Source organism: Eufriesea mexicana, unplaced genomic scaffold, assembly GCF_001483705.2.
Source record: "Eufriesea mexicana isolate 0111107269 unplaced genomic scaffold, ASM148370v2 scaffold4744748345, whole genome shotgun sequence".
Lineage (NCBI taxonomy): Eukaryota > Metazoa > Arthropoda > Insecta > Hymenoptera > Apidae > Eufriesea > Eufriesea mexicana.
In genome coordinates, this window is record NW_016907976.1 from 65,394 (window position 1) to 90,409 (window position 25,016).

Sequence of the window (25,016 nt, forward strand, 5' to 3'; positions counted from 1 at the left end):
GGGAAAGAGGCGTGCAAATCTCAGAGGATCTTCCAGATGCCGCGAATCGGCGTGGCCGACGATAAGGTTGCGCAGTACGCGGGGTTGCATTATTACACGGACAAAGAGCTGCAAGTTCAGAGCGAGTCCGCGTGCAGATTGGCCTGCGAGATCGAGAACGAGTTCCTCTGCAGATCTTTCCTGTACCGCGGCGCCCCTCAGGGATCCGCGTACAATTGCCAGCTGTTCCATCTGGATCATTGGACTCTTCCAGATGGCCCCTCGACGTACCTGAACGCGGAACGGCCGCTGATCGATAACGGCGAGCGGGTTGGAACTTACTTCGAGAACTACTGCGAAAGTAAGCGGAAGCTTATTTTATTCAGGGGAATTTTATTCCTCTCCGATAGGTTTTCAACGATATTATTACCTCCGTTGATCCGCAGAGGGTACGGGCCCGGTCGCGGACCCGCTGCCGGTCGTCTTCGAGACTACCGAAGATCCGACGATAAATAACCTGACGAGGAATGACATAAACTGCGATAAAACTGGTACTTGCTACGATGGTGGGTATACGCGGTCGTATAGTAATTAAGAAAACGCTGAACCGTTAATTGGTGGATAAAGAAATATCGCGTTCCTCTGTGCTATTCTCGTTATCGACGCTGAAATAATAAAGGCTCGTAAAATGTAATTGCAGTATCCGTCGACTGCAAAGACACGCGAATTGCCGTCCAGGTTCGTACGAACAAGCCGTTTAACGGCCGCATTTACGCTCTCGGCCGCTCGGAAACCTGTAACATCGATGTGATTAATAGCGATCTCTTCAGGCTCGATCTGACCATGAGCGGACAGGACTGTAACACCCAAAGCGTGGTAAGTGATCGGTACTACGCGTCCACGCTCTGGCCATGTATCCGCTCGAGTCGTTAGACCCCGTTCAAGCTATCCGTTCACCGTGGCAGCGTGACGGTTTTCAGACTGGCATCTACTCCAACACGGTCGTCCTCCAGCATCATTCCGTGGTGATGACCAAGGCTGATAAGATCTACAAGGTGAAGTGCACGTACGACATGTCCTCGAAGAACATCACCTTCGGGATGATGCCCATCAGGGACCCGGAAATGATCAGCATCACCAGTGCACCGGAGGCCCCTCCGCCAAGGATCCGTATCCTCGACAGCAGGTCCAGGGAAGTCGAGACTGTCCGTATAGGAGACAAGTTGACATTCAGAATCGAAATCCCGGAAGACAGTGAGTGTTTGTCAGCGTTTCGTCGCCGAGACCAATAGTTGATCGCGATCCTGACCTTTCCCTCGTTTTCCATTCGCAGCTCCCTATGGAATCTTCGCCCGAAGCTGCGTCGCCATGGCGAAGGACTCGAAAAGCACTTTCCAGATCATCGACGACGAAGGGTTGGTAGAATTTTCTTCCCGATATCGCGTTAATCAGAGATAGTAACGAGGTTGATTATCCAATTATACAGATGTCCAGTGGATCCATCGATCTTCCCGAGTTTCACACCTGACGGAAACGCCCTTCAATCTGTGTACGAGGCGTTTAGATTCACCGAGTCTTACGGCGTGATCTTCCAATGCAACGTGAAGTACTGCCTGGGACCGTGCGAGCCGGTAATTGATCGAACATCGTAGTAATCCAGGCGTCTGGTGGAACGGAAAACGAAGGAACGTAATTGATTGCAGGCTGTCTGCGAGTGGGGAAGAGAATCCGTAGAGTCATGGGGCAAGAGGCGTCGAAGAAGCATCGCGAACGCGACGGAGGAAAAGGCGGAGGACATGACGCTGTCTCAGGAAATCCTCGTCCTCGACTTTGGCGATGAGAAACAGTCGGACTTTTTGAAGAGCGATGCCAGCATAGACTTCAACGAAGCCGGTAATTACGTCGGAAATTTTCCTCCTTCCTTCCAAGGAATTCCAAACTCGTATACCAAAGCGGAAGAATTTCTCGAACAATTGCTCGTGTTCCAGACAAAACGGTGACCATAGTGGAACCCTGTCCAACGAAGACCTCGGTGCTGGTCCTGGGCGTGACGTGCGCCCTGCTGGTCCTCATCTACATCTCCACCATCTTTTGCTACTACATGAAGAAATGGCTGTCACCCCGCAAGATGATGCCCTGAAAACTTCCCCGTCGAGGCTCAGGACCCACCGAGAGGCTCAGGTGGTGACGAGAGACGCGGCAAGGGAAACTCCGGATAAAGTGGAAACTCGCGTGGCGTAACGCGTCGTGCGTGTCGCTAGACCGCATGCGATGAACCCGAGAGACACGTGTTCGTGTGGACGCGTGGAAAAATTGCGGCCTCGCGGTGTCATTCCCGACATTACTCACGCTTCGCGCGAAACGCGCTTCCGCGAAGCGGAACAGCCGCGTTACGCAAAAAAGCGTGCACATTTTTCCACGCTGTCCACACGCCGACACGCTCCTGTCTCGAACGACCCGGGGTTTCGGGTTTGTCGCGATGCTTCGTTACGATCGAGGACTCATCGTTTACATGCGCGTGGATCACGCGGGAATATTCAAACTCTGTCGCGCTCTGTCTCGCGATGCAATTCGATCGATCGCAATTCGGCTCAGCCCCTCTTGGGCACTTTCAAGAATAATTCGCGACGTATAAGACGCTGAGGAGCGTAACGAGATGGAGGGGAAGGGGAGAGAAGATTGAAGGGTGCCTTTAAGGAAGGAATGTGAGATCGGGGGCCCGAGCATGGCGGATGTCACGAGACGTTTGCGCAACGCTCCGAAGCAGATCTTTTCATTGACGACGTTAAAGCAGACTCATTATAGAACACTTTAAATATAATTTCACGCGGACACGCGGCAATAAACGATGTGGCGGGTGACGAGAATCACGAGGCTTGCCGCTTGTGCAACGCCTCGCGACGGGGGATTTAGTTTTACGTACTGCCGTGGATCGATTTTAGAGGTTAGACACGCATTGGTTTCAGAATATCTTACGGGACAATCTCTCTACACTTTCGCAAGTTTTTTTTTTTTTTTTACGTCCGACATTCCCACTCATTTATACATAATATTTATCGTACATATCGGATCTTTTAGATCGAAGATGGGTCGAAGATCGCAGGGATCTTGCGTGCAATATTTCGTAGCGAGTCGCGGAACATGGATTTTCTCGAGGACGATGAAACTGTGTGAGATGAAGGAATCGCGTCGACGTCTCTCGGCGTCACGTTCCTCGTATCGAGAAAAAACACTGATGCATTTGATCGATGAGTATCCGTCGATTGGACGGAAATTGTTCCCCGATCCGCGATTACTACGTTCTTTTTCTCTAAGAACAGCCAGGGACACCCTGACGACAAGCGTTGTAATAAGTACACTTTATTTAAGGACATCTTAGACACAAGCTAACTGTCTTATCTCTTAAGGGCTACTTCTGATCGGGTTGCAAAGAGAACGAGGTGGGTCGGGCGACGATTCCACTCCCCCAGCGTCGCCCGATATCGTAACCTCCGCTGACTTTTCAGCTCGTTGCCGGGCGAGATAAGCGTCTCCCTCGATCGGCTATCGTTCGGCACCACCCTCTAACTAGCCACATTTTTTACTCCGCGGAAATCGACTTGTAACCCGTATCAAGACTAGCGATATTTAAAGGTTCACGCTTCACTAACGTCTCTAACGATACAACTAGCGTTTAAGGTAGAAAATAAACGGAGCGAGTAAGCATAGATGGAAGAAAGAGTGAGCGAACGAACGAGAAAGGTCATTTTCTTCATCGCGATCCGCAGATTCGGTCTTCGAGTTATGCTTCGCGCTTTCCTTCTTTTTTTTTTTTCTTTTTCTTCGAATCATAGTTATCGTTTGGCAGAGGGAAAACTAGGTGTACGGTAAAATTTAATCCGCGTGAAGAAGCGCGTGTGGCAGGAACCGACCAGGGGAATCGAAGCTGGTCGAAGCTGGCAGATCGCTCGAGATGGACCGCGAGAAAACTAGCCTTTCGGGACTCCTAGGTGCAGGTACTTCGAATCCTCGATATCGAGCCATGGATCTTTCCACGGAGGCGATTCGACTCGCGTCGAATCCACCGTTCGGATCGCGTTTATCACCGGACGTAACAATTCGGCGCGGTTGCTGAAGAATCGCAGATACGAATGAGTCGTTTCAATGGGAATTTCCTGAACGAGCGATGTCGAAATGTATTTTTCAATAAACTCCGGCGATAATGCCAGCCAGTCGAAATTCTTACGTAACTCGAACGGCTGAGAGGAGATCGTGGTCTCGGTGTCGGGGATGCAGGAGTAGAATAGTAGCGAGGAATGCAACTATAAAATGCATAAAGTACTAGCAACATTTTAATCGCATCTCTGTATAAATCGCATTGAATACTCTTCAAATATCACTGTCATATCTGTCGCAAAAAGGCAAACGGTTGCAGCAACTGCAGGCGAGCATAAACCTTTTCCCTATGTTATTCTCGATTGTTCCTGACTACACTTATCGGTGCGATGATTCAAATGGATTCTGGAAAGAAGCAAACCTCGTGGGTAGCAACGAAAAATCTCAAGTGTATATATTATTGGATCGTAATAGGTATTGAAACGAAGACACACATACAGGCATCCATATCACATGTATTTGTACTCTATTTATGTACGCGAATGTTTTAATAATTAAACGAAGATCAATTTCGAAAACACCTCGTCCTCCCTGTCTTCCTTCGATGATTTACATTGACTTTACGTCGACTTTATCCGGATAATTTAATTAAATAGCCTTCGCTGTGGCGAATGCTGTCGGGTTTCTACAAATGTCTCGAAATTCTCGCGGAAATGTCAGAGATCGACGGGGATCGTTATCGGCGATCGACGATCGATGTGCCACGAGATTCTTGGACAACCAGGCGAGTAAACAAATCGAAACAATTGGTCGACGGCCAGTGATCGGACGGAACTTGTGATTAATCGATCTCTGTGTAGGGGTTCGTATCAAACCGTGTACGTGTTTATTATTGCGACAAGTAATAATGTGAATCACTCGATACGCTCGCTGTCGATTATTGTCAGTTGACTCTAGATAAAAATAATTGCGGCATCCTCGTTTAAAAATAGGCCGCGGTTGCATCCGTCGAAAGCATATTTTTAAGTCCGTTGCAACATTCGAGCGAATCGAATTTTCACGATTTACCGACGAAACAGCGCGAGAACGCGCGAATCGCAATTGGCGCGCGGATTTCGACGTGCCCGCTGGATTCTAGACGTTCCGCTGAGCCGTGTATCGATGACGAGTCATGCTTTAATGAGGTTTCAAAGGCTAGCGTTAATCGATAACAAATTTAACGAGCTTAACTGCTCTCGACCCTCGAAGACAGCGGTTATCTAGACGATAAATATTTTCAGCCGCTCGTTAAAAGAGGTTTTGCAATACCGATGAAGCTACTAAATCATTCCAACAGCAGCGCGCGTCGTTAATCGCGTTTAAACTTCGTATACGATTAATCTAATTCGAGATTTAAAAACGCGCTCGAAAAGATTGAAATAAATATCGAGCGACAGCGAATATTTTGGTTTAGTTAGAGAAAGAAAAAGAAAAAGAAAGGGATAAGGAAAAAGTATTTTATCTTTCGAGAGGAATGGCGTGCATCGATATATAAATAAGAAAAGTAGAGTAAATCAACAACGGCAATAAATCACGAGAAAGAAAAAGTTGAATAAAAAGTTTCGTCGAATGTAACGTTGGAGCGTCGATAAAGCGAATAGCGGATAATGCGCGGCTTTTTAGCAGTCCTTTAATTTTTTACCGCTCGGTCGATAAAGCGAATCGCGACGTCGCAGCCATCGAGGTCAGAGAGAGAGGCTACACCCGTAACGATTCCGTGCTCGAATTCAAGGTTTTCGCGGAAACGAAGTACGAAAGATGCTAGTAGTCGTTTCGAATCGTGGTCATCCGCGTCGTTGTCTTTCATCGTCGTACCGAAAGCAAACGTATGGCAACCTCGTCAACCTCGATACGCCTTCGCCAATGATAAGATAAAGGTTAGCATGTGTACGTTTCTCGTAGAGTCGCGAACGTGGGCGTGTTGTGTTTCGCTTTACTCGTGTGCACTTCGATCCTTGCGTTCGTTCTCGATAACGCTTCTTCTTTCTGCGCGTTCTTTTCCTTCCTCTCGTTCTTTTCTTCTTTGTCTTGGCACGATAGATAGCACGAGGGAAAGCGAATGGGTGAACGCGCGAGCGAACGAATCGAAGAATCTCGATGAAACGAGAATTTCGTTTTGCGAGGTTAGATTCGGACTCACAGGTATACGCAGGTATGCGCGAGTAGGCGCCATCGTGTGACCGCCCACGGAGACGTATATTTCTGCATTCGTACGTGGGCAAACGAGCGATGCGACCAACTGTGACGCTTAACCTACGTATACGTATTGCTAATCAGGGCTGCGATTTTGTTCGGGACACGGAACGCGTATCGTCCCGTGTCCCGATGCGCCGAATCCACTTTCACCTCTTGCATACGCATGCGCTTAGAGGTTAAAATTTAATGTTTCCGATTCGAGAATTCTCGCGCGTACAGAACTTTTACGGTTTGTCTATACGATTAGATTTAAAGCGCGCGCACACACGCACGAGGGATGGCGTGTGCGGTACACACACACCAACGCGCAGCGATAGACGCGCATACGCTGGTGCACGTGTGGCGCTCTCCCAGTTAGCGCGGCACGTAAATAAACTTAGGTTATAAACTCGGGCCTACAATTTTAGCGAGTGCTACGTTTTCAACAAATACGTACGATTGCGTTGTCGTTGCACGCTACCTGTAGAGTATTTATCGTATTAAAATGCAAAATGGTGATAATGATCGATCATACGGACGAAATATGAAGACGAAGGTATAATTAGTTGAATGGAGTAACAAAGCGAGGCTCGACACAGAGGCTCGTTTCAGACGTACGCGGCCAAGTGATATTACGTACTGGATAGAAGCCAACTATACGAAAACTTGAACAGTTTCAGCCTCAGACGAGATTCGATCAATCGTCCGAGCAAAATAAGTATCATAGGCGACTGCCTGTCTCGCGTTTGCCAAGAACCCTTGAACGGTGCCTCTATATCCGAGTAGAGCAGACAAGGATAACGGAAAGAACCGTCTAATGCGTTTTTTGCGAGGAATCGCGACCGCTACGCCCTTTTCTTTCACGCTCGCATTCTCACGTGGCTCTTGCCACGCAAGTAAGGTAGGTAAGGGCCACATGAGTAGTATGGTACACAGAACTCAAAGGTGAGGTGTCGCAAGTCGAGGCGGTGGTAAATAGAAGTGCCTTATCTCGCTTACTCTTACTCTCGATCCTCTGACTCTATCCTTTGACTGTCGCACGCACGTACACACGCGCGCGCGCGCGCGCGCTCACGCACACGTGTACGCGTAGCATATACAGACGCACGGACACAGGCGCGAGTGCGTGAAAAGAGAACAAGGAAAGCGAAGGCTACGAAGCCGAAGCAAACGAACATGGGGGAGAAAGAGGGACCCGTAGAGACGAAGGTAGGCGTTCGAGCATCGTTGTCGAGCTCTGAACTGGGGAATCGCATAGGGTGGCGTTGAGGAAGGAGAGGAGAGAGAGGGGGGGAATCAACGAAGGGGCCCCTGCAGGCTACATTCCAGCGGGACGCGAGTTTTCAAACATGGCTACCCGCGTGAATGTAGGTCCACGACCGATCGTATAACACGCACACACGTTCGACCTTACGAACTACAAGATCTCCTCTTCCTTTCTCTTTCCAATCCTCGTTCCTCTCCGTTTCTCCCGTGTAATCTGTTCCGAACGATTCCCTCTCATAACGTGCTCCTTCCCCCTAATGCCTGCTCCGTCACACGCTTATACAGACACTAACCCACAGAATCCCCTTGCCCCTTTGCACCATCGGGTTGTTGCTTTCCTCTCTCCCCTCGCAGCAACCCGGACGGCCCGGCCGACCGAGCTGGCGACACCCTGTCTGGCAAGACCGGCCGGCGGACAAAGGAGGGGGAGCCTGGCCGCTGCGTTGCCACGTCCTCGGACTTCGAGCTGCACCTACCTTCGGCCCCAAGGACAAATCCGATGAACGTGCCAGCCGTCGTGGCGTACTTAGGCGACTGCCGGTCTGCTACCGCTCTGCCTTTTACCGATATTATTCCACGATCGCTCTTACTCTTGCTTCTCGTCCACCGACGGAGAAGAGCGTGATTAGCACGATCCAGCCAACGAATTTAAACCGCGAGAAGCGACAAGTTGCAACGACGGAGAACGACACGCCGTATTCTCCGATAAAATGGAAAGGAAGGGAAAGGAAATGAAATTCGACTCGTTTAACGAACGAAAGGTGAAATACCGAAAAGATGAGGCACGCTCGTAAAACTATGTGAAGGTCGGATCGTGCTCGAGAGGCAGGTATCCTCTCGTCACGACGTTAGTGGTTGTCAGATGTATTTAGGAGGGGCTCGGAGTCGGTGTATGATCGACGGAGCGAGAATAACCAGCGAGATTCTTAGAAATGCAGTAGGGTGCTCCTTCGTGGAACCACAGGAGGATCGGTCGGGTCTCGGTTTCTGCTGGTGGCGCGAATCGTGGAAATTTACGAGGCCTCGGCTCGTTTCTCTTTCTACGCGAGCCGTCTCGCTCGCTCTTGTTTCTTCAAAGTATATACTAACACGCGGCTTGCGTCATTGCTCGCAGGTCTCTCCGCGTCCGTATACGTTGCGGCCTACGTGCAGCTCAGCGACATGGCAACCGCGCGTAAAGCTAAACATATTAACTGTCGGCTCACGCCACAAAAACAACATGATCTCATTCCACTACGTATATGCGAGGAACGTGTGATCCGTATGCACGCTTCGAAATCTCATTCAGCGATAACTAGAGGTGAATACGGGGACTGGAGAAATGAAAAATAAGAAGGCGATGGAAACTATGAATAACCGGCCGGCAGTGACTCGTAACGGTAAGGAAGGTAGAGAATGTTGGTAATAACCAGCAAAGAACAATACAGATCGCATTACTCGACCGGGGCTATAATAGGAACGACTCCTCAACCCTAACGAGACTACCAATACCAGCAAAGCTGACACGGCCACGGGCATTTTTCCTGGAAGGCAAAATCCCCTTGCCTCACCGGCCTTTCCCCTCATTCGATGCCAATAAAACTTCCTAGACGACGGTCGCCGTGTTGGCGCTCGGTACGGCAAACTTTCAAGAATCGTACCGTATGCGATGTCTGACGTAGGTCTTCAACGATTTAACCTAGATAACACGCCTAATCTCAGCCGCACGAGAAAACATCGTAACTCGAGTCGCGTCTGCTATTTTTTCGACGCTCCTTGGATGGGTTCGAGCGCGATTCGACGGTTAGAGGGAAATTCTGCAGAGCATATGCTAGCTGCTAGCCCGGTGCCGAGAAAAGGCACGGTCAAGTTGCGAGGAGAGAAAGGCGAGCAAAAATCACGGCTCCATGCTGGCTAGCGCGGCTCGAGAGTTGGTAAGCAGCGAGCGAGCGAACGAGCAGGCACAGGCAGTCAGACGAGCACGGCAGACAACGGGTGCGGGCAGTCAGGCAGGATGACGAGAGCCGTGTAGAAAGAGAGAAGTTGGTGGAGGTTAGGTCGGTGGCGCAAAGAAAGAAGAATGACTGGTGGCCGGCGGCGGTGGACTAGCGCCTGTGCTACTCGAGTGGGATGTCGGGACGTCGCGGGGCGCTTACTGGATAGCGGGAAAAGGACGGAGAATCGATGGGCCGGTGCGCGGAGAGAACGAGCAGGCACAGGCAGTCAGACGAGCACGGGCGCCTACGGGTGCGGGCAGTCAGGCAGGATGACGAGAGCCGTGTAGAAAGAGAGAAGTTGGTGGAGGTTAGGTCGGTGGCGCAAAGAAAGAAGAATGACTGGTGGCCGGCGGCGGTGGACTAGCGCCTGTGCTACTCGAGTGGGATGTCGGGACGTCGCGGGGCGCTTACTGGATAGCGGGAAAAGGACGGAGAATCGATGGGCCGGTGCGCGGAGAGAGAAAGGGCGAGAGTACGGTCGAACGGAGTGGGGGCAGCACGGTGAGAGACCGAGAGTGCGGCAACGAGGAGGGGAGCGCGCGGCGAGGGACGGTAGAGCGAGAGAGCGTGCTGTCGACGAGAGAGGGGAAGGGAAAGATCGTTTCAGTGGGAAGCAGCCGCAGTCGTGGCTGGTGGTGGGGATGAAAATTAGTTACGGCATCTACCAAGACCTAAAAGGAACTCCGTGCGCGGCGCGGCCAGGCCACTTCGTGCAATGTTACGCGTTAAGGTACCCCCGTGCGTCGTTGGCAGTGCCCGGTTTCGAAGCTCATCGTCGTCATCGTCGCCGTCGTTCTCGTTCTCGCGTTCGACGTGACGATCATCGTCACGCTGCGAAAGAGTTCGGTGCGTGAAATACGCGTTATGGCTCATGGCGTAAGCGAGGTGCTCGGTGAGGGAAGCACGGTGAAAATGGTGCATCAGAAACAGCAACAACAGCAATCGGTGCATCAGCAGCAGCAGCAACAGCAACAGCAACAACAACAACAACAACAACAACAGAACCCGAGGAAATCGGTCGGTGTGATGGGAAGCAGACGGATATTCGCGCCGGCCTTCAAGCTCAAGGTTCTCGATTCGTACAGAAACGACATCGACTGTCGTGGAAATCAGCGAGCCACCGCGAGGAAGTACGGAATTCATCGACGTCAGATACAAAAGTGGTTACAGTGCGAGGATAATTTGAGAAACAGTTGTGCCGAGACTGGAAATACCGGAGTGGTCTCAACAACGGTGATCTCTCCCGTGGGTGTTTCCAAGCCGGACGGTACCGTGACGGAAGCCACGGGGCCTGCCGTGACTCCAGCAGCGCCGGCCTTGAACCTCAGCCTCGCCAGACTGCACGGCGACGAGCTGGCTACACAGCAAGGGCCCCCACCTCTTCTTTCTCATCCTCCTCATGGTGGTTCACCCTCTTCGCCCCAATATGCTTCTCAATCCGGAACGGCGCCGGTTTTGTCCGTTCGTCTGGGATATCAAGAATATTCTGTCAATTCGGAGCAACATCACGTCCATCGTCGAGAAGCGGCGGAGGATCGAGTACAGGTAACGGTGGACGTTCACGGTTACTCGGAGACACGCGCGGATCAGGAACCTAATTACTACGTTCTAAATTCGGACGGGCAACGAGAACTCGAGAACTTTGACGGTCGAAACGAGGCGAAGGTGTACCAGACCCTGACAGCGTATCGAGTGCCCGTTCATCATCAGGAACATCGGTACGGTAACGAGAGCGAGATCGCGGTGGCAACGTCGTCGATGCATCGGCATCGTTCCTCGCCGCCGTCCGGTCATCGTCGATCTCAGCAAAATTACGGGGACGTGGACTCGTCGATGGACGGGAAATCATCGTACGGATTGCTGCTAGCGCCGTCGATGATAAAGACGGAACGTGCGAGCCCAGACTCGGCGGCGACGCCAGGGCCGTGCGAGTCCACGGGTTCCCCCGGTGTCTCGAGGGTCCCACTCTCTCCGGTCTCGCATCCAGCCAACGGCACCGGTTCCAACTCTAGCAGCTCCAGCTCCAGCTCCACCACGTCCGTTCACTTCGATTCCCCACGGTCCTCCGCGAGTCCGTGCTTGCACGTGCACGTGCACGAACACGCACACGCACACGCACACGCGTCACCAACGCCGGATTCCGAGAAGCCGATCCCGTCCCTGCACCGATCGCAGCAGAGAGAGTCGAAGGAAACGAACACGGCTCGTATCGGAGAGAAGGGAACGGCGGAGGACCTCGCGGAGGAGGCAGAAATCGGTAGGGCGGTGGTCAAGGAGGAAATCCAGCAAGAGGAGGACATAGCTAGCGCGGAGGAGGGAAGAGATGCTGTCGTTGCATCCTCGTACGTCGATTATCAGCGACCACCTGCTGCTACCTCGACACTGGCCGATTCGTGTCCGGTAAGCCCGGTGCACGATCGCGAGGGGGGATACTCCTTGCCCTCGAGCCCTCGAGGTCCGACCAGCTCCGGTAGATCGAGCACCAGTTGCTCCGACAGCGAAATGGATCCTCTCGATTGCTCGTCCGGTAGTCACAATTCCTCCAACGATCTCGCCCGTCGCCGATCTTTCTCTCTGCGGTTCAAGCTGGACGTTCTCGACGCTTTCCATCGGGACGTCGGCGTGGCGGGCAATCAACGCGCCACTGCCAGGAAATTCGGCATAAATCGGCGACAGGTACAAAAATGGCTGGGTCAAGAGACGGAGTTGCGCGGCGAGATCGCTCTTCGTGGAAATTCTAGGCAACGACTCGGGCCCATCCAGGATGCCACTTCCGGTGACTCACCGGTAGATCTGAGGACGTCGAACTACGTTTCCAGCTTATCTCAGGATCGAATCGAAGCCGAGTACGAACGATCGCCTCCGCCTCTTTACTGTTGCGACGTTGGTTCCTCCTCTTCGCAGCATCTTCCATACTACCAGCATCCCGCCGCGGTCGATGTATCTTCCGAGAGCGAGCCCGTTGTTTCTTGCAATCTCTCCTGCTGTATGGAAGGCCACGCCGTGACACCGGTCGCTTCGTGCTACCAGGAAGCCTCCTTAAGAGGATCTTGCTACTCCGACTCGCAGACCAGGTACTGTTATTCCCCTCGAGAATATTCCTCGGAGATCACCTCGGTTCCCGAGCCCTCGGAAGAACTGTCCTCGCCGTTGAAGAGGCAGCACTGTGCCCTTTCCTGCTGCTACGAGATGCTTCCGTCGTCGTCGCCGAAAAGGCTCTGCCTGGAAGCCGAGGATCCCACCAGGACCAATTCCTGCCAAGAAGTGCCTCCTCAGGAAACGCCGCTCTGTCTGGTGAAGCCAAAGAGGCTCGTCGACGCCTCTCCGTCGAGGACGGAGCCGGTCACGAGCACCGTGCCGACGCCGCCGGCGTCCACCGCGCCTCCGCCTCCGGGACCAACGTTGAAGAAGGACGCCATCCTGTTCAAGCCCTATTTGGACAATCCCGTGAGCAAACCCGCCAAGGAGAACTCGATCCAGAGGGGTTTGTCGCCCGTCAGTAGTCAGAGTATCATCATCAACAACAACAATAACTGCCAAAATATCTGTAATCTGAACGAAGGCAGCAGGGGCCACGATTACGCGCTCGAGCTTAGCTTGAGATTGCCGGTATCCTGGAGGACTCATCCGGGTCCGTACACCGAGTTCCCGCAGGTCAGGAGTGCGTTCGTTAGATATCCAGCGAGTCCTCATTATACTTAATTGGAAAACTCGTTCGATCCTCGATTCCGCGAAACGGAGGCATCGGTACGTTTCGTCGTCGCGCCATACTGCACGGTAATCGACTCGTCCGAATTAGCGCGACGCAGCACGATATTCGCCGATTAAACGAAATGGCCGATAACCGCCAGTCCGCGATATTCGATTCGGCAAAACTCGAAACCCGTTGAGGTATCATCAACGTTCTGTTCGCGCTGGAGGAGAAAAAGTTTCGTACGCGTTCGTGGGACAGCGAAGATCGCCCGGGAAGGATTTACCCGTGCAGGATCGATCGGTACGTGATCTACGACACGTCGCGCGCCACGTAAGCGTTTATCGTTTCCTCGATCGCCGGTGTCGCGTTATACATCACGATAAAGTCTTAATCGACCATTGGCCGAGCCGGGATGTGGAAGGAGATTATACGCGGTCGCGTCTTCGGTCGGCATCTTCCAACTTCTTCAGATCTGCTCTGTCCCTCCCGCGCCCTCCAAGGTTTCCTAGCTCCTTCGCCCCCCTCTCCTGCCTCCTTCTCCGCCGCCGCCCCCACCCTTCTCCCGCACCTCGCGTGAAAATTCAGAGATACGCGCGGAGAACTTTTTTCTCTCTTGTCCGTGCTTTATCGGCGAGATTAGCCCGTTGGTCGGCTATCGGCTAGGCCGTTTAGAGGTCGAGTGTGCGATCGCTATAATTACGGAATTATGTCAGTCTCTGAACGATACCGATCACGAGGAAAAGCCGGTGTGGTTTGCCTAGCGCGCCGCCGCACCGTTGCGTAACGACGCGGCGACACCGCCATTATTTTTCAGCCAATCGCTCTCGCGGAAGACCCTCGATCGATTCGAGATCGACCATGGGAGACGGACACTGTTGTTTCCTTGCCCGTTCTCTCACGATTCGACGACGGTCCCGTCGGTCGCCACACCGTGCATCTTCGTGTTTCGCGTCCGATCGAGGATCGATCTCTAGATATCGTTTAATTGCTCAAAGAATTTCTTCCATACCCGCGCACTCGTGCGCCACGCACGCTGCGCAAGTATTACGACAGGGTTTCGTCTCCGTTTTTCCCCTCTTTTCTCTCCCCGACTCTCTCCCCTCTAGCGACCGGCGCGCGATTTTCCCGCGGGCTCTCTCGTCTCCTTCCTTCTCCGTCGATTACTTGTAAATATATGTAAATACGGCAACGCAGCGGGAGGATCGGGCCGACGGGGCACGAATTTTTCACCGATCCACGCCGACGAATCGCGCGCGTCCTCGCGCGCGGCGCGGTCCGAACCCCGCGCTCGCGGCCGCCCCATTCGTGGCTATTTTTGTATCGAGTTCGCGATCTCGAGGGAGAAGGAAAGGGACGAAAGGTCGAAGGAGGACTTCGCGAGAAATTTGTCGTAACCGTTTCCGTTCGAGGCCGCCATCCGTGCCTTTCTTCTCGCTGATCCTAAAGCGAACGCGTAATCCGATTTAGAACGAACTTACACGTAGATTATTAGTCGTAAATATATATATATATATATACATATATATATAGAGCTATATTTTGTACAAATTTGTGTCTCGACTCCGTTGTGGAAACCGACGAGACGAAGAAAGACGGGAGGGGAAATTGGGAAAAATAACGCAACAAAGTAATTGTACATAATCGAGTCGCTGTTAGTCGGGGAAATTTTGACAATCGAACGTTAGATGGGGACGATTCGTCGGTTGGTTAGACGTTCTCGACGAGGAGGTCCGCCACGAACGAGACTGATCGCAGGGGGAGGCTTTGAAAAAGACAGAGAACGCTGCGCAGAAAGAAATACCCGCGTGCCTTACGCGATATACATGTAACGTAGACATTAGAATCACACAGGGACGCAAACGTCGTTTAGCATATCGAGTGTTTAGGGTTACGATTGTGTCGCGATTTTAATTTAGACTAGCGCACTCGCTCGCGAAACGTACCACGAGAAAATGTTCTTAATTATTCTTATAAATTATTCACGCGTTTACGTCGTTCCGAGCTCGTACGTTCTCCCGGTTCGCGGCATCCCGGCTTGATTTCGAGATTCTCGAGTCGATAACGCGCTCGTCCTTATCGTCCGAGCGACCTTCGAGCTCTATCGTGGCGAAGAAAGCGTCTGCCGCGTGAATCAGCAGCCGTTCGCGGGAAAAAAATCGGAAATTCCTCGTTCCGTTTTCTGCCCCCGATAATCGATCGTTATCCGCTGGATCCGATTGGAACGAGATAATACAGCGCGCGCCGCAGTCTGCGAAAATACGGTCCGCCGAGAAAGTTTCCCCCGGACGGGAAACCGAAAATAGCGTTCCACGAACGGTCAGCGATACGGCAATTGAGCGCGTCGCTGGCAAAGAAGGGCAATTTTGTAAATTACCATCGCAGACGGTGCAGTTACGTCGATGTTTCAATATTCAGGCCCAATGGAGCTCGTTCCAGCCGCGGCTAATCTCGCACGCGTTGCGACAGCCGCGTGTATTATCGGCCAGCGAGATGCACTGGCGTTGGCTCGCGCGGCGCGATGCGCGGTGAGATGCGCGGTGAGATGCGCGGTGCGATGCGCGGGTCAACGATATTTACCTGCGCGCCTCTAGGTGGCAGGAAGCGCGTCGCTACGAGGGTTTCCGCCCGCGGCTAAGTTCAACCTCTTTGTCCCGGTTTCTCCGCCACGATTTCCTCGCGAAATTTTTTCCACCGTCGCGAGTCCGCCTCGAGAATCGGAAATGGCGAAGACGGGAGAAGAAACCGTATTAACCTTGTCCGCGTTCGCCGATGGGGTCAAGGTGGCAATGTACAATAAAATATAGCGTAATCTTAAGCCATAATGAATTACATAATGCCATAACAGCGTTTTACATAATAAACGTAGCGTCGAACCGACTGACGAGAGAGAGAGCGAAAGAGAGAGAGAGAGAGAGAGAAAGCGTGTTCGATAGTGCGAGAAATAAATGCGCGAGTGCCTGTGCGTGTGTATCGGCGCGCGTTTCGAACGTGCGCACGCGTGTGTTCCGTGTGCACAGCCCACAAGAGTCTATTAAACGAGGCATAAAGCATTGTATAAGCAATATTTTTTAAGTGCATCAAACTGTGTGAACGGATGGCGCGGGGGGCGGAGGGGGGTCTTGTAGGAAGGGAATGAACGGTCGGGTTCGGTGGTGGTGGGGGGAAAAAGTTGGTGGGCGAGCCTCCGCGTTTTAAACCCACGTGTAGGCAGAGACGCGTATACGCAAGAACCATACACACACTCACACACTTACACACGAATAATTACGTTGCAAGCATAATGCTCGTGTATCGTATATGTACAAAGAAATTTCTATATACAGCGTTGAAAGCTAGAGACAGAGCGAGTTTATATATAAATATGTATATGTATACATAGTTATTATATTTTAATATCGAGTTGTACATGTAACGTATGAACGAAGCGCCTGATAACTCGCCCGGTGCCTTTTAGAGATCGCTCGTGCCTTATAGCTTCGCCAGCGCGAGCAGGAATCAAGGACCAAAGTGTCTCGCGTCCTTAGAACGAGCCACGTATTTTCGCGTCCTCTCCGCGGCGAAGAAGCGTTCCCGCGCGGCTCTTGGCAAGGATACGCTCCGCGAAAGAGAACACCGGTGACTCGTCCAAGCGTGTAATAATATCAGTATTCAGATTTATTCGTTTATTTATTGGTCGCTATTTCGACCGCGTCGAACGAAAACCACCATTTTGTTTCTTTCCTTCAATTTTGTCTTTTTTGTTCTTCGCCCAATAAACCAGATCGATCAACATCTCGTATAAATCGAACGGACTCTATCTTTTTCTCTTCTCGTTCGTCTCCTTTCCACGTGCACCTTCATTCTTCCCGTCCACACTGCGCATGCCCAATTATTCGTTCCGATCGGTTAGCATTTAAACTCGCGCGATAAATAAATATCCACGAAGCACGCGAGCAACAGATGGGAAACTGCGTTGGTCGGACGTGCACTCGTTCTGAGGGTTGACCGAGAAGCTGGAGAAAAAACATGGCGGCGTCCCCTCGCCGGGAGGGGCAGCCAGAAGCGCGACGGTCGAGTGGAATCACCGATACCTCGCCACCGTGGCTTATCTATTTTTCTCTTTGCGAAACGGAGATACTCGATGCGTCGCGCGACAGCGTTTCTCGAATCCTCGGCAAAATTCGCCCGATTATCGAGCATATCCGTTATTGTGATTCATCGAGAGCAATGCAGCGACGGCGTGAGAGGGAGAGACTGAATTATTCGGAGTGAAAGGGAGAGAGAATGATTGAGAACGATCTTAATGTACGGTGAGAGACAGGCAACGTCGATGTGTCGTTTTTCCCTTATCTTTCATTTTTTTTATTTTTTTTTTTTTTTTTCTCTCTTTTGTACGCCCGAAGGAACAAAAATGATTGTATTAAATATTGTATTATATACACACGCGTAGATTATGAGAATTTGAAAGGAAATATAAGAGACTATTTTAAAAGAAACCTCGCTTATGTTTGTTTCGCAGTGACTACTATAGCACCGCATTCCTTTCCTCTTAACCTTCGCGACGTTCCCTTTAACGAAGATTCGTCGCGGACGATACGCGAAATTCAGATCGAATTTTTGCTTCGTCACGCTAACCTAACCCGAACGTCGAATAATAGTTGGCATCGCGAGAGATTAACCGATTGTGAAAACGCGGTTGATTATATGCATTTCTCCGTGGTACGAACACGCGTGGCAGACTGAGCGTCTCGAGATAACCGAGGAACTGATAATACGAGGAAAGTTGACACAGTGGTACGGAGATACACGCGCCGATGTACAAGTCAACTTCGAAGTAGCGGTACTGTCTTTTGATCTCGATCTTGCCCCGACCTGCTATTTATTGTCCGACCTATCGATTCGTCTAACGAGCACGAAAACATAATTATAAATTTAAGAACGAGGAAATAGCAGATAACGCGTTTACGCCTTATCTGGTTCGTGATATTTCCATTGTCCACGTGAATTTATCCCGCACGCCGTCTCCCTCTTCTGGCAAGGGGAACGAAGCTTCCACGTTTCGAGTAATGTCGAGAGGAATTGTTCGGAAAAATATTGCGAGCGTTATCACCGTACCTATTGTTGAAACGAGATTTAAAGAAAAATTTTAATCTTATCCGTGGAAATGCACGTCGACGAACTTGTGAAATATCATCGCGCTGTTCTGTTTCGGGTTAGGTTAGGTACGATTCGAAAGAACACGGGATTCGCTAGTCGCGAGTGTTTGTCGATGCAGGTTAGAAACTTCGAGATATACCGTCGACGTCAAACGCGTGTCGTTAAAATAAGTACGATTTCCCAGTGTTTTTGAGTAATTCCGTCGCATTTGAAGTGGACTCATGCCGGAGATAAGAGGAAGCCAAGTCATAGAGACCCGTGCACTGAAAGTTGTCACGTTGGATGCACACTCATACGATCGTGCGATCTGCGACCGATGCAACCGATGCATTGTTTCCGTTATCGTGGTTGATTGGTATTATCCGCAGATCGGCGATCGCACACGTACCCGCTAAACTTTCTAAGCACGCAATCGCACGCCTGCCTGCGCTCCGTGCAATTGCTGTTCGTCGAGTATGCACTTGTGCGTCGATAAATGACGTAAAGGAAGCAACTTTTTTTATTCTTTTCTTCCTTTGAATTGCTAAACGCTCGTTTATCCGTAAAACGCGATTGGTTTTTATGGGACGACAAATGTATTTTTATTCCTAATCACCGTTAGAGCGTAGGATGATATAACGCGAAACGAGAAATGAGATGCAGTTCTTATTCGATGTTTCTTTGAACTTACGAGACTGAAAAATGTGCTGCGAACAGCTGCGCACGTGCACGTGACGCAACGTATTCTTATGTATCTCTCGAGCGAACGTTATAACCGATCGAATCGAAATAACTAATAATTAGAACTTGTCCATCGCACCGTACGTTTCGGAAGACTCTTAACGTTATCGCATATTACAGGCATTTGCGTTATCGACGGCGGCAGTACAGTTACTCTGATTTATCGATACTTCTCTATAGTTTCTCCGAAAGATTATTAAATATCTTATCGTTCTCTGTTGTAGACTGTATTGCGTTTCTCGATACGCAATTAGCTTAAAAACATTTGACATAATTAAAGTGGTAAATAGCAAGAAAACGGAATTTACGATAATTCTGTTTGCAAATTACGTTCCCTCTGGCCAATTATTCAGTATGTATTAAAGAATTAACGATGTTTATCGGTAGCTCCATATATTAAATCGCAATAACGATATTATTCGTTTTTATTGAGGCCACCGCGTGCGGGCAAAGCGGACCTTGAATCAAAGTATGACTGATGCAACGCTTCAATCAACGCCAATAAATGCCACTGACTGGTGGAGTGCAATTAGGAAGGGTACGGTAGCACATGTAACTAAAATTTGCATTAAAATTGCGTATTTACTTTGAACGTATATTTTCACAAATAAATATTTTTTTCGAGCGGACGCGTTAATTTTCCTAATAAGTTATACAGTTACATATCTCTGTCCTTTAGCGAATCGTTTCGTATTCGAATGTAATATATCACTGTATACAACATTGAAAAATTCACCACGAGATTCCACACGTTTGGCGTTCACAACCGGAAATTCGAAAGGGATACCAAAAAGTTCCTGGCTTCCATCCAATAGACGAATAACGTGTCTTCTGTTTGCAAGTTAAAGATCAACGTGGCGACAAAGTCTCGGGTTTCCTTGATTATTCTTACCGTGTACTTCTTTTTCATCCGCCGATATCGTCGGACAGTGCTCATAAGTTCTCAACGATCTTGAGAAGCAAGCGTAGCTGATTTGATCATCGGTCTTCGAGAGTTTAAGAGAGTTGAGTACCGTGATTAATTCGCCGGTATACATGCCACATATTCCTGTATTCGATTTGAATCGTTCTAGATTTACTCGTGAAACGCAGTCGGTACTGAAACAGCAGTGGAATAATTTTACGTTATAAAGTCGAAATAACGATCATTCCGAACGATCATTTGGCGTTGAAGAGGCCTTCAACGATTAGCCTATAAACGATTACTATTGTACAGGATAACAACTAGCTATAAAATACTCGCGTTTTCTTGAAGCAATAGAACAAAGAAAGTCGTGATCGTGAAGCAACAGAAAAAGAACGAACACACAGTGGAGAATATTAATTTTGAAAACAGTGAGAAGATAGTGTTTACTGCGTTGTGAAAGTCCAGCCAGAGTTTATTTTTACCCTAGACAAACGTGTGCCTTCTCTTCACCGTTTCTCCTGCTTGTTCTCGTTCTCCCGTTCTCCTTTGAACACGTTTCTTTTTTTTTCTCTCACTGTCTTTTATTTCACTCTCTTTTGGTAGACATCGTCTTCCGAAGGCACAGAGCACGAATCTTCCTGTTCTGCCGATGGTTTTGCTGGTTCGTTGTGCAGAAGCATTTTTTTTTTTTTTTTTTTTTTTTTTTTTTTTTTTTTGACAATTGTGGACTACAATCGAACGACGTAATTTTAATTTGTAGATCCGTGTTACAGATTTTCCAGTCAGCGTATAACGAAGAATAATTGTAAATGACGGACCGTTATGAATCGCCCGAGGTGAAGATCGTACTGACTAAGGAAGAGATTCACAAGAGATACCAAGACGCAGCCCTAACTATATTTCAAGTAATAGTTTATTTACGACGCACGGGTCTATTAATAAAATATACTATTTCTCGATTGTAATTAAATATAAAAACAATATTAAATACTTTATTAATCTCCTATTTAAACTTAAAGCCTAGCGTATATAGTTATGTACATTTTTCCAAGTAGTAATTATTCGAATGGCTCGTTAATGTTTGCGTCACAGGAACAGCAAAGTAAGAAGGAGGAAGTTGTAAACTATTTAACTTTTGGAACGAGCCGCAGAACCATGGAATACAGTAATTACGGAAACCATCCTGTTATTGTGCGGAGACCAACAGGCTCTTTGGTAACTCGCAACGATAGTACCATATCTTCGCAAATATTGAGGATATATCGAAAGCCTCGGGATAGTTGTGCAATAAATTAATTTATGATTCAATTATTATTCTCGATTGTAAATTAAAGGACCGTTTCTTTATTTTACTGTTTGGCATCTTTAATATTCTTCCTATCTTTGTTTCTCTCTCCTTCTAAACTATGGCATTAGTTCATTTTCGTTTCGTTTCCGTGAAAATATTCGCATTGATTCTATGGTATCGAGTACAAGTCGCAATACGTATGTTTATATACATAAAAGATTGTTTAAATATTTATATAATTATATTTATACAATTTATGTTCTTTCGGATATATTATTATTAATTGAATTACAATTAGATCGATCTATAATGAATGTGGTCCGATGTCGATCTGATCTTAACACAGGTCCAATGTTGCAATTACGATACAATTTGCGTATGTTCGTGCGTTACAAGAATACAAGCAACAATAATGGCTTCATATTTAATGGTTATTCTTTTTTATTTTTCTTTTTTTTTTTGTTTAAAGAAATTAGAGTAACGTTACGATGCTCTTATAAAATAAATATGCGATAAAACACGTAAAGATTAAAAAGATCCATAGCAAAGGGATCTTAATTATGCTGCCAGTAAAACTGGCAAGAGAAAACAGCACTGAACTCACGGTTTATGTTAGTTTCATTGATAGTTAATCACCTGGCTCTTTCAATTTGGGTTATGATATTACAACCAAATGCAAGAAATTATCAGGATAACTCATGTGTTCTGACATCCACTGAAGCGGCGTTTCCAAAGGTGGGGAAATACCATGAGTGAACACTGTAACTACAAACAATATATATACATATATACTGGACAGGATATAAAACTCGTATCCATAAGATCAAATAAATATTTACCATTTTCACTGTCTGGGAATACTTCGCTTAATAAATGCCTCAATGTTTTTCTTTGACCCTCTTCATTGACAGGTTTTACGAGTTTTTGTATATATTTGTCCTCGCTCGTGTAACACCGGAATGGTATATATTTAAAACCTTCTTCCGTGTTACTAGCTTCCATAAGTTTTCGATTCACAGACCAGAATTGGTCAAACTTGTCGTTGAGTAAACCAGACCATAACTGATTATGATCTTTTTTCTGCATACTAGATACAATCTGACCTCTGTGTTTCAATACATCTGCTTCTTTTATACAAGAGAGAAAATATGCCTCTACTACTTCCCTAAAATTCAAATTCATTCCAGTCAAATGCTTTGCTGTAGATAAATATCAAATTAAATTTACATACACCTACTTGTTTTGACAATGCATTAACACATTTTCTGGAAACCTATCAAAATGAACAACGATATTCCAAGGTAATTCAACATCATTCGAATAAATATCCAACAGAACACCGATTGGATAGTGCCATTTTATTGGAATTCCATTAAATTCTAACCACATTTCATGCTCCTGCTTACTGTCACTTTGTACATGTTTTATAAAATGTTTTCGTATCTAATTGGGGAAATATAAAAGAAAGTAATAAAAAGTTATAAATATACGTCTTAACGATAACATTTCATTTATATTGTTTACCTTATCTGTGCAGAGTGGAAAATAACTTAACCTAGGTACCATAAGATAAAATGGGTCAGGTCCTTGCAATTCACATATTTCCTCGGAATCAAGCGTGAAGCAAACAGGAATTTTACCATCCCAAATTTCTCTCAGCACCTCCCTGTCATTCGCCATTATGAACACAATGACAAGTAACGTTTATTCTAATTCATTCGGATTTTCAATAACAATCGCGTATACAGAAACAAAAGGTTATGTTTTTCGTCTGCTACAAAAATGAACTATATACTCGAATAATATCTACAATGGTAATATCGAGTAATCGATATACCAAAAATCGAATATATAGGTTTGCGTTTGAGGAGTTTAAAACAAGTTCTCACGAGATGGCACTACAAACTACAAAAAAAATGTTTAATCGATAATTTAGGAATTTATTTACCATCAGGCAGTAACATGGCAGGATAAAATATATGACAACTTAGTATAACGTAAACGTAGATGTTCGTATATTTCAGCTAGTAATTTTGTTTCTCTTGAAAACGTGAAAACGTGGGTACAATAAAAAGATAGAACATTTTATTTTTTCCACTGGTTTGTCAGAATTTTCAAGATCTCTCGTGAAACGCACAGATTTGATGGACGATTCCGTTTCGCGATCGCATTGTCAATAACATCATCAAACGAACTCAAACGATCGCGTTAAAGGAAACGCGATAAAGCGAGAAAGTATCGAAAACACGTGGTTACTTCAAATATAAATAAGCGAAGCAGATTTGTTATCTGTTAAGCGAAGATGTCGGGCGAGTGAACGTATTATCGGTCGAACCTTTGAACTTTGAGAGGGCAGAAAGAAAACTCACACTCTTTTCATCGCTACGATAAAAGCCACTGTTCCGTTCCAACCGCTTAGACACCCGTACACAAACCGTGACGTCAATTAAACCGGTCATCGAGTCATAATGGAACTGGACACAGCACTCAATTTCGGACACCTGATGTTCACGTTGAGAACGAACGACACTTAATCAAAGCGTCATTATTATTACAACGCATTTAAGATAAATAGAATTTCGTAGTTCCACCGATTAATCTTTTAATTGTCTATGTTATATAACTTATCGCGTAATTTGCGAACTTTCGTTAATGTTTTGCGCGTCAAGTATATACGTCGATCCCCAATGTCTCTACGTAAATAAACCTATCATCTTATCCCAATTTAAACTCGAACCCGAAGTATATCGAACACAACGTGTGCGTGCATTGTGCTGAAAGAAAACAGTCGTAAAGCTAGTCCACGTGGATGACGATAGGGTGCGGAATCGTAGGCGAATCAGGGACAAATTCTGTCGCCTGAAATCGATGCGAGTACACGCGTCTTGGTTTATTTGCCCAATGGTGCAGGATTGGCGGCAGTTGCTCGGTATCGGTCGCCGGTTTATCGTCTTACCGTCTTTTTCCGTAGGCAGAATTTTTGATCGCGCTGTCCGGTAATAACTAGCGCGTCTTACGTAGAAATTGCAAATGAGCGGGCGGCACGGCATCAATTTCGCGCACAGCTGCACGCGGCGCCGCGTGTGCGTGTCTCGCTCGTGTCTCCGCCGACAGGCTGACCCGACTGTCTGCGTCGATAAATGAAAGCTTCTGATAAATCCGTCTTATAAACAGCGACTCGAGGCCGTACAACGATCGGGGGTGAAAATTTCATCGTGAAGCAAGTCTTTTCGATTTTGTTCGCTGCCGATCAAACCGTTCGGATTTATTTTATAGAAATACAAGAGACTTCGATTTCCATTAATATAATTTAATTTAATTTAAACAGAACGGTAACGCTGTCGATAAACAATGGCGGACCGAGTCTAAAAATATTGTCAGCTCAGCAGTCAGCAGTCCACTGCTATCGTCTACTTTCTATGCGAAAATTTCAATTAAATTTAAGCAAAGTAAGTTTATAAACACGCAATGTCAACAACTCGGATAATGAATTCTCAAGGAGATTAAATTTTTCCCAGGAGACGTCAACGTTTTCACGACTGAGATATAGAGTGCTCTGCATCACGATTCTGGGCATCGCGCTTAATTGCCTCTACTTTACCCGTGTATCCGCTTATCATTACCTAACGTTTACGGTTCTATTATTATTACCCACGTGTTTACATTTCTATCTATTATCCTCGTGCATCGTCTCGCTGACTTTGTAGCGTGCGAATAAATCTTTGCTCGTTGCATAGATAA

The 25,016-nt window shown here is 47.8% G+C and overlaps 4 protein-coding genes across 12 annotated transcripts in view; 3 read left to right on the forward strand and 1 right to left on the reverse strand.

Annotated features, from left to right (window-relative positions):
• tyn (trynity) overlaps positions 1–2,253 on the forward strand; it is a 7,558-nt gene extending 5,305 nt beyond the window's left edge. Inside the window, exons 3-10 of the mRNA XM_017904872.1 lie at positions 8–340; positions 426–545; positions 680–855; positions 960–1,233; positions 1,313–1,394; positions 1,466–1,610; positions 1,683–1,872; positions 1,968–2,253. Of these exons, the coding sequence (XP_017760361.1) occupies positions 8–340; positions 426–545; positions 680–855; positions 960–1,233; positions 1,313–1,394; positions 1,466–1,610; positions 1,683–1,872; positions 1,968–2,119 (1,472 nt within the window). The 3' untranslated portion in view covers positions 2,120–2,253. The remainder of the gene's footprint in view (positions 1–7; positions 341–425; positions 546–679; positions 856–959; positions 1,234–1,312; positions 1,395–1,465; positions 1,611–1,682; positions 1,873–1,967) is intronic.
• A 3,645-nt stretch (positions 2,254–5,898) lies between these two features.
• On the forward strand, positions 5,899–21,899 carry LOC108550970 (uncharacterized). 8 transcript variants are annotated; one of them, XM_017904990.1, is made up of 4 exons: positions 19,282–19,432; positions 19,514–19,632; positions 20,761–20,892; positions 21,080–21,899. In XM_017904990.1, exons 3-4 carry the CDS (start codon positions 20,797–20,799, stop codon positions 21,281–21,283), a joined length of 300 nt encoding a protein of 99 aa, XP_017760479.1. In that variant the 5' UTR covers positions 19,282–19,432; positions 19,514–19,632; positions 20,761–20,796; the 3' UTR covers positions 21,284–21,899. The 8 variants fall into 8 exon arrangements, with proteins under 8 accessions (XP_017760493.1, XP_017760479.1, XP_017760471.1 ...); XM_017904982.1 differs by having other exon boundaries at positions 19,283–19,432; positions 19,514–19,618; positions 21,080–21,898; XM_017905004.1 differs by lacking the exons at positions 19,282–19,432; positions 19,514–19,632 and adding an exon at positions 5,899–5,990.
• LOC108550952 (AF4/FMR2 family member 4) lies at positions 10,148–14,833 on the forward strand. Its single transcript, XM_017904916.1, has one exon. The coding sequence runs from the start codon at positions 10,395–10,397 to the stop codon at positions 13,230–13,232; it is 2,838 nt and encodes a 945-aa protein (XP_017760405.1). The 5' UTR covers positions 10,148–10,394; the 3' UTR covers positions 13,233–14,833.
• Atg5 (autophagy protein 5) lies at positions 20,078–24,017 on the reverse strand. Of its 2 annotated transcripts, XM_017904938.1 has the most exons (6): positions 23,645–24,017; positions 22,800–22,941; positions 22,513–22,718; positions 22,115–22,440; positions 21,912–22,040; positions 20,078–20,178 (listed from the first exon to the last, which is right to left on the reverse strand). In XM_017904938.1, exons 1-5 carry the CDS (start codon positions 23,653–23,655, stop codon positions 21,931–21,933), a joined length of 795 nt encoding a protein of 264 aa, XP_017760427.1. In that variant the 5' UTR covers positions 23,656–24,017; the 3' UTR covers positions 20,078–20,178; positions 21,912–21,930. The 2 variants fall into 2 exon arrangements, with proteins under 2 accessions (XP_017760427.1, XP_017760418.1); XM_017904929.1 differs by lacking the exon at positions 23,645–24,017 and having other exon boundaries at positions 22,800–23,032.
• Between the last annotated feature and the right edge of the window lie 999 nt (positions 24,018–25,016).